Source organism: Notothenia rossii (assembly GCF_949606895.1).
Source record: "Notothenia rossii genome assembly, chromosome: 7".
NCBI classification, from domain to species: domain Eukaryota; kingdom Metazoa; phylum Chordata; class Actinopteri; order Perciformes; family Nototheniidae; genus Notothenia; species Notothenia rossii.
Window position 1 is genome coordinate 56,106,916 of NC_136905.1, and position 9,483 is coordinate 56,116,398.

General features: G+C 40.2%; 2 protein-coding genes across 2 annotated transcripts in view; one reads left to right on the top strand and one right to left on the bottom strand.

Annotated features, from left to right (window-relative positions):
* mia2 (MIA SH3 domain ER export factor 2) overlaps window positions 1–1,424 on the bottom strand; it is a 38,574-nt gene extending 37,150 nt beyond the window's left edge. Inside the window, exon 1 of the mRNA XM_079692212.1 lies at window positions 1,043–1,424. The gene's annotated coding sequence lies outside the window, so the exon portion shown is untranslated. The remainder of the gene's footprint in view (window positions 1–1,042) is intronic.
* On the top strand, window positions 100–8,951 carry gemin2 (gem (nuclear organelle) associated protein 2). Its single transcript, XM_079692215.1, has 10 exons — window positions 100–371; window positions 1,065–1,149; window positions 1,448–1,537; window positions 2,092–2,151; window positions 2,238–2,357; window positions 5,139–5,183; window positions 5,258–5,326; window positions 7,671–7,781; window positions 8,356–8,414; window positions 8,635–8,951. Exons 1-10 carry the CDS (start codon window positions 250–252, stop codon window positions 8,672–8,674), a joined length of 801 nt encoding a protein of 266 aa, XP_079548341.1. The 5' UTR covers window positions 100–249; the 3' UTR covers window positions 8,675–8,951.
* The last annotated feature ends 532 nt before the right edge of the window (window positions 8,952–9,483 follow it).

The following is a 9,483-nucleotide window of genomic DNA, read 5'->3' on the forward strand; positions in this document are numbered from 1 at the left end:
TGGACTTCAGCCTTTATCTAAAAATATGTCAACACGTATAGCGTTCATCACCATGACAACAAACGCCGCGCGCAAATACGGCGTCATCACTCCGCGTGTCAAACCAACCAAGATGGCCATCTAGTTGGAGAGCACTTTTCAACACCTGTGAAAAGTTCATTGTTTTGGTCGTTTTCTGTTGCAAGTTGGCGTTTCATTCGCAGTTGGCGACAGTTTACATTAAGGTTGTTGTAAGGTATTAGCTTAAAAATGAAGTCTGACGTAGAGGAGTTAATGCCGAGGCTGCTGCCCGTTGAGTTTGGAGCCAGTGGAGAAGAACTGGACCTGAAAGGACCCCCAAGAAACCCCAGGGAATACCTCCGACAGGTCCAGTAAGTCGCCCTCTGAACAGAGACACACTCCCCTTTAAACCTTAATGATAGTGCAGTATCAGTGCTACGCTATTACACTGATACTGGCACCGGAAACACTGTAAACATGGTGGATAGTAGAGGGCACGTGATGTTTCGAAAGCCAGTACAATGAATATTGTTTTCATGCTTCCATTTCTACCCTTGGTTGAAAAATACTCAACTTGCAAATAAGACAACATGGCTGTTAAAGTGCATTTCTTCGTATGTATTCACTATGTTTGTGTTTATTACGAAGTGCGTCACTAGAACCAGTTACTTGAATGAAGTAGGCTACTGTGGGCTACTTGCTCTTCCTCCTTTTTCCTGTGGAACACCATTGATTTCACAGTCATTTTGTTACATCGTATTAGTGTTACTGCAAATAGATTAATTTAGTCAAACAAAACAAAATTGTAGTACTATTATTTACATTTGAACCTTGGAGGCGTTTAACTTCGATATGATAAAACAACATTTTTTGACAGGTGATGAAATAATATAATATATAAACCACAGTATACTTTTATTATTTATTTTATCATGCCTACTCACTCCACTTGATCAAGATTTAGAAAAAGTACCTGTTGAGGGAAAATAGCAACATTTAATAACCTATATTTTTAGAAAGTATTTATATTTTAATGAAATACCAATGTTTTTGCTTTTCTCCAGGTTGGAGGCGTCACAGTGTCCAGAGGTGGTGGTGGCTCAGATTGACCCCAAGAAACTGAAGAAGAAACAAACAATTAATGCCTCTGTGAGTAAAAGTACACAAACACAAAAACCTCAACATAAAGTGCAATAAATAATAATTCTAATGCAATTTGTCTCTGTTTAAATGTAGCTTTGGTTAAGGTAAAAATAAATAATACATTGATGAATGGTTGTTTTTAAAATATGCAATTCCAATAATTGTTTTACTAGAAGTAGACTGCCCACATAAAGTGTAAAATGAGCAAACAGGGACACATGGGTAATGCTAGCTTGTATGAGAATATATAAAATGTATCAATTCCTTCTATTGTCTGACTGTTCCTGGTGTTTCTGTCTCTCAGGTGGCGGGGTGCCATGCTGCTCCGGTGGGGTTCTGCCCCAGCCTCAGTTGGCAGCAGCACCAAGTCAGTAACTTTTCAGATGTCAGACAGGTGAACTAAAACAACCTGGTCTTCCTTTTTTTACTCAAGTCCATAAAATATATAAAAAGCAATGCTGGAAAGGTTTGGTCCATATCAGAGGATGACAAAAATAATGGCTCAGGCATGCGTCCTAAAACCCAGGAATGAGCATGATTTCCTCGTCTAGAAGTCAACGTTTTTATTGAACATGTTTGTGGTTAGATGCCTGAAATAAGGTCTGTGGTTAACTAGGGCTGCTCGATTATGGCAAAAATCATAATCACGATTTTCTTTTGGTCAATAATTGATATCACGATTATTAAAAAACGATGAAAAAATGTGAACAATATGTTTTTAACAGTTGATTACCCTGAACTTTAAGTATAAAAAAATAAAATAAATAAAAATAAAATAATAACAATTGTTTTATTTCGATTACGTTGTTTTTGTAATCGTTGCAAGCCAAAATCGTAATCGAGATTAAAATCCGATTAATTGCACAGCCCTATGGTTAACACAAGCTTAAGATATTAAGAAAAAAAGTTCTATGACATAAATACGTCACTTCTGCCTTTTGCCCTTAGAGCATTGCAAAGAACAGGAATCATTGGAGCAGCAACACTCTGGACGACAACGTGGAGATGGTGAAGAGGATCTTAAATATACGATGGTGCAAACTGATTAAGAGATTTAGCATTTGTTATAAATACATTTTCTGTGTGTGGTCCAGCCGGATATAACAGACGAGGAGGGCTGGAAGAAGTTTTGTTTTGGAGAGACGCTCTATCTGGGCACTTCATCCAGCCGGACAGAAGCAGCTGAAGCAGAGCCGGCACTGGACTACAGCAAGGTTGTATTATAGTGATAAGAAAAAGATAAATGAACTATTGTTATTTAGCTTACAGAATTTCTTACAACAGGGTGTCCGCGTGGTCTTAAAAAGTATTAAAAGTTGATAAATCAATTTAGTGAAAATTAAGGCTATTAAAAAGTATTAAATGGCATTTTCCAAGGTATTACATTTTGTAGCTTGTTTTCAATAAGTATATAAATCATCCAAAGAGGTTGTATTCTACAGTCTGCCTGAATGTAATCATTGCGTAGGTGTGTAGTGTTATTCTGTGTAGTTTATTTATGGCATCCCGTTGGATTTAACGTCATCTGAACAGGACATCGCACGCTCACTGCTTGATAGCGCGCGAAGGTCCGTTTACGCCGGTTGTTTAACAACATCGTTATGGGGAAATGTAAGTCTGCGTCCAAATGGTTGGAACATCAGGAGGAAGGACAATCAATACTGTATATAGTAGGTAGTTGAGGTAAAGTGTGTCGCCAATGTAACCGGTTAAAACTCAAAGTGGCGCTGAGGTCTTAAAATGTATGGAAAGGGTCTTAAAAAAGGTCTTAAAAGGTATCACATTTGACTTGAGGATTCCTGCATATACCTTACAAAGCATTACAACTCATGGAGTTTGAAGAACAGCCTTCAAAAATCTGTAAAACTGTTAGCTATGCCTTTTAAAGTAAAGTAGTAGGACTGTATCCTAAAGCTTGATCTAAAGAAATAACAGTTACATTGTTTATTATTTAAAAGCATGTTGCTAATAAGCGACAATGTGCAGCGAGCCGGTCAATAATGCAAAAAATATATAAATATCCCACTTCTAAAACAGATACCTATTACTGATCTACTACTTCTTTTGATCTAAAAATTATCGCATTGCTTCCGACGGAAGAAAACAAATGTGTTTCTTTGGCCCCCGCTCATGTTACATTTATCAGACTTCTTTCTGCTGATTGATATGACTGCACATTGATCAGAGTGTCCTCCTTAGCAAGGCAAGGCATTTTATTTACAGTGGGGCAAAAAAGTATTTAGTCAGCCACAAATTGTGCAAGTTCTCCCACTTAAAAAGATGAGAGAAGCCTGTAATTTTCATCCTAGGTATACCTCAACTATGAGAGACAGAATGAGAAGAAAAAATCCAGAAAATCACATTGTCTGATTTATAAAGAATTTATTTGCAAATTATGGTGGAAAATAAGTATTTGGTCACCAACAAATAAACAAGATTTCTGGCTCTCACAGACCTGTAACTTCTTCTTAAAGAGCCTCCTCTGTCCTCCACTTGTTAACTGTATTAATGGCACCTGTTTGAACTCGTTATCAGTATAAAAGACACCTGTCCACAACCTCAAACAGTCACACTCCAAACTCCACTATGGCCAAGACCAAAGAGCTGTCAAAGGACATCAGAAACAAAATTGTAGACCTGCACCAGGCTGGGAAGACTGAATCTGCAATAGGTAAGCAGCTACTCAACTGTGGGAGCAATTATTAGAAAATGGAAGACATACAAGACCACTGATAATCTCCCTCGATCTGGGGCTCCACGCAAGATCTCACCCCGTGGGGTCAAAATGATCACAAGAACGGTGAGCAAAAATCCCAGAACCAAACGGGGGGACCTAGTCAATGACCTGCAGAGAGCTGGGACCAAAGTAAAAAAGGCTACCATCAGTAACACACTACGCCGCCAGGGCCTCAAATCCTGCAGTGCCAGACGTGTCCCCCTCCGCCTGCTTAAGCCAGTACATGTCCAGGCCTGTCTGAAGTTTGCTAGAGAGCATTTAGATGATCCAGAAGAGGATTGGGAGAATGTCATATGGTCAGATGAAACCAAAAATGAACCTTTTGGTAAAAACTCAACTAGACGTGTTTGGAGGAGAAAGAATGCTGAGTTGCATCCAAAGAACACCATACCTACTGTGAAACATGGGGGTGGAAACATCATGCTTTGGGGCTGTTTTTCTGCAAAGGGACCAGGACGACTGATCTGTGTAAAGGAAATAATGAATCGGGCCATGTATAGTGAGATTTTGAGTGACAACCTCCTTCCATCAGCAAGGGCATTGAAGATGAAACGTGGCTGGGTCTTTCAGCATGACAATGATCCCAAACACACCGCCCGGGCAACGAAGGAGTGGTTTCGTAAGAAGCATTTCAAGGTCCTGGAGTGGCTTAGCCAGTCTCCAGATCTCAACCCCATAGAAAATCTTTGGAGGGAGTTGAAAGTCCGTGTTGCCCAGCGACAGCCCCAAAACATCACTGCTCTAGAGGAGATCTGCATGGAGGAATGGGCCAAAATACCAGCAACAGTGTGTAAAAACCTTGTGAAGACTTACAGAAAACGTTTGACCTCTGTCATTGCCAACAAAGGGTATATAGCAAAGTATTGAGATGAACTTTTGTTATTGACCAAATACTTATTTTCCACCATAATTTGCTAATTAATTCTTTAAAAATCAGACAATGTGATTTTCTGGGTTTTTTTTCCTTCTCATTTTGTCTCTCATAGTTGAGGTATACCTAGGATGAAAATTACAGGCCTCTCATCTTTTTAAGTGGGAGAATTTGCACAATTGGTGGCTGAATAAATACTTTTTTGCCCCACTGTATATAGCACTTTTCAGCACGTGGCGATTTAAAGTGCTTCACAGATTAAAAGATCACAATAGCCACCATCTACTGGCAAAAAAGAGCAAACTTAAAATTAGCAATCAAAATTGGCGAGTTTTCAACTACGCAGTGTATTAAAAGATAATAATGAAAGCATGTGTCTGTGCTCAGGTGGGCTTCCCTCCCTTCCTCACGATAGTCAGCAGGCTGAACCAGGTCAGTAACTCTCTGTGAACATTTCATTCTGAAACACTTTGACCGTCTGATTAATAGTTTCCTCTTGTCTGCAGTCCACGGTGCTGATGGTGTTGGAAACTCTAGTCGGCTGGTTTGAGGAAAATGACTTCGCTCCACAGTTGGTGAGTTTAGTTAGTCACTGCTTTTTAATTGTTTGCCAAATCCGCATGTCCAAAGCTGTGATCGTATTGCAATGTTGTAAATTGAAAACCGTGCTCAATTCTTATAGAGTGTCTTTGATTAAGTTAACACTCAGCCAGTGCTTGAATTGGGCCGGTACTCACCGGTACGCAGTACCGGCACTTCTGATTTTTACCCATGTAGTACCGGCACTTCTTACTGAGTACCGGCAAGGTGCCGGTACTCAGTAAAATGCCGGTACTCAGCCGCCGGCAATATACGTATATATTGTAAACGCAACGCAGCGCAAATGTGGGTCTGACTCTGCCTCACAGAGGGTGACTGGCTGTCTACATGACGTGGCCTGCCGACATTGCCACTTTCATACAGATCATACTAATGCCCTCGATTGGTCTCTGTGTGTCATTCAAGCTCGGGAGGGTGTGTGTTGGTGACGTATGTGTGGCGCGAGCGAGCGAGAAAGCGCGCGCTCCGGTTACGTGTATTGTTGTTAGCATCTGGTGCTAGCTAGCTCCGCTAACGGATATAAGGAGCTTTTTCAACAACAAGGTGGAGGGAGAGTCCTTTGCTGTCAGACTGAGAGGCTGATAACTACAGCTCTGGTGAGGTAAATTACTCTCTTGAGTCTTTAGATAGTTAACTTAGTTTAAGTTATCTCAGTGGGTCTCAAACGGTTCGGTCACCATCTATGTAAACACATATTTCCATTTGAGGGGGTAGTGATTAGTAAAATATGCATGAATAATACAAACAAAATGTTAACTAGGTGAAAAAAGGTAAGATAAACTTGTTGAGAGCTAAAACTAGTCTTTGCTGTTGCCTCAAAGAGGAGCAGGGGGGAGAGGAGGGAGACAGGAGAGGCCGATTCAGGAGCCCAGACACACTCACAACTATAAATGAACCAAAAACAAATAAATAAACAAGTTTCAATGTTTTTTCATATTGGATATTGTATGTTATTGGTTATGGCCATGTACTTATGATTTTATGATTATTTAAATGTATACATTTTTGTTTCATATGGGTGTAGTCTCTTTATTTCCCCCTCAAAATGCACCAGATTGATGCATTTAAGTCCAACATTTAAAAACAAATCTTACCGGGGGAGCATGCCCCCGGACCCCCCTATAGGATTTGAGGCCCGGCCCCACTGTTCCCAAATAGATTTGCAATTTTGTTTAAATAGTAACCCATCTCCATATGTTTCTTTTTGGGTAGTAGATTTAAACTAGAGGGCTATCACTTTGTGCAGCAACGCTATTGACAAATAAATCCAGCAAAATGGCACAAAAAACTGGTAGTGGCCTCAGGGACGAGGAGTCATTTAACCAGCCAGTAGGAGTCAAGCTTTACTTTCTTTTATATCCATAAAGAAAAAGTAAATCTGTTTACAGTTGTTTCATTATGGATGTTGAGAGGTATCCATATATCTCTTCATTTTGCTCTCAAAGTGCACCAGATTGATGCATCTAACTTCAATATTTAAAAAAAAATGTTCCCGGGGGAACATGCCCCCGGACCCCCCTAGACTAGAGGGTGTCAGGTCCACTCCCCACTTATAAAAATAGCACTTTACCACTGCACCCCCTCTAATCTCAGATGCACCCTGAGTCATTTTGTTTAAGTACAGTGAGCCTTTCTAAAATATACAGTAAAGAGACAAACCCACCAGCATTATAGGATATACTATGACTTTGTGCGAAATACTTGTTGCTGATTTAGAGTACTGGCACCTTTTTTATTCCAATTTACACTGCACTCAGCTATTAAGTTGGACAAAGACAGGATGTTGAAATTCAGTTCAAAATGGATACGACTATAATCTCAATTAATTGTATTTATCTTGTGATTTTATTTCTAGTTAATTCGTTTTTTTCATCTGGGAATTTTAGACTTTTTTCTTAGTATTACCCTCTCCTTCCAACCTCCATAATATCATTTGGCCTCCCTGAAATGCTATTGTAGGACACAGCCCCATTGCAAAATTATTCTAACCGTGGTAAAGCAGCAATGAGCACTAGTTTTCTGAATGTGGGGATTAAAGACTTGTTTTAGTTTGCAGCCCCTTCCACGATTAAAATATGAAAGGTGACTTTAACAAAACGTGTGTGTGTGTGTGTGTGTGTGTGTGTGTGTGTGTGTGTGTGTGTGTGTGTGTGTGTGTGTGTGTGTGTGTGTGTGTGTGTGTGTGTGTGTGTGTGTGTGTGTGTGTGTGTGTGTGTGTGTGTGTGTGTGTGTGTGTGTGTGTGTGTGTGTGTGTGTGTGTGTGTGTGTGTGTGTGTGTGTGTGTGTGTGTGTGTGTGTGTGTGTGTGTGTGTGTGACAGGGTCGCTGGCTGTACGCTCTGCTGGCCTGCCTGGAGAAGCCCCTGCTGCCTGAAGCCCACTCTTGCATCCGACAGCTGGCCAGGAGGTGTGCTCAACTCCGCAGTGCGCTGGTACGATTCCCTTGCTGAGACTGTAATGCTGCCGTCCTCAGAGGTCTTTCCTGTGAATTCAAGTGGAAATATACAAGTTGCCTTTTCCCCCTAATTTTTTCTTTGGAGCTAAATACAGGAAGGAAGGGATAACTCGGAGTGATCGGTTTATTAGTACATTGTTATTTCTGTAGGAAGACAGCTGGATACAGTGTTCGAGGCCCTGTTCATTCATATACATGTTTCTTAGGGCACATGAAGAAAAGAATCGCTTGACTAGTGAGAAAATAAATAATCTGGACCAACGGCATGTGTTTTTCTTAAGCTCCGCCTCAAATCCACATGGCCAGTCTCATGAATGGACAGACAAAGTAACTCTGGATTATACAACTTCTAGGACCTAGTGATGTGAATAAAGGCTATTTAAGGGTCCACACTGAATAAATCTGTTTTTTTTTTTCAATGTAAGTCGATGGGAAGAAGTCTTTCTAGGCCAAATGATGTCACGGACTTGCTGCAACGGCCGGCACACTTCCTGGGGGCTGTAAGACTTTTTAAATGTCTTCTCACAGCATCACTTTTTCTGATTCCACAGGAGAGTGGGGAGGATGAGAAACTTCCTGCCCTTAACCTACTCGTCTGTCTTGTTGCCAGGTAACGAGCACTGTGTCCTGGGTAGTTTATTCTGTCAGTCCATATGACATTGAATACATCAGGCTGTCTGCCTTTGGTCATATAATAAATCAAATACAAAGAGTGTAAGGCCTAGTCTACACATAGTTTGAAAACACCAACATGTTATTTAAATTAAATATTACTATCAGATATACTTGCGTGCTAAACACATGCTTATTTCCCTTTGTCCTTCCTGTAGGTACTTTGAGCAGAGTGACCTGGCAGACCAGGCCGAGTGAGGATTTAACTATTCGACTGTGTCAATGTTGAGGAACATGTCAGAGCCTTTGGGCAGCAGGATGTACTTAAGGACATTTAAAGGTGGAGATAATGTAACCAGGACACGTAGAGAGCTGTCAGGATTCTGCATGACGGGATGAAAGTTGAGGATAAACCAAAGGGATCATGAACACACTCTGTAAATATATTTGCAATTAGCGTGGATCCCTGCTCATGACTGGACAGCAACCATAGCAGATGTTATTTTTGATTGTTCTATTAAACTCATTTGCATAAGTGTGTGGAGCTTATTGTTGGTCTCTGCATAGCCACCGATGTTCATTCTGGGGATCTTTGCTAGACAATGAAGCAATAATCCTAATGCTTACAATACACAACTGCACACATCACTAACCAGGATATGATCACCCTCAGATTATGAATCCAAGTTATCTCCAACAACCCAGTTTAAACTTGAGCAGTGTTGGAAGAAGTATTCAGATCCGATAGCAAAGTCGAAATACCACACTGTAAAAATACTTCAATGCACTTGAAATTTAAAGTACCCAATGCAGAAAATAAAGACCTTAAACAATGTTCATGTTTATAGATGCCAATTAAATCTGTCTAAACTGTTTTCTCGTTACATTTAATTTGTAACCAACATTTGTATAAACTCTTGGGCTTGTTTAAATCTTTATTGGTTGTATTGAAAGTAATGTAATAAGTACAATACTTCATCTTATAAACACCTCATCGTTTTACCTGTGTTCGATACTTCAGTAGATGTGCTGAGTTACTTTCCAAAACTTCTATGATCACATTTTGA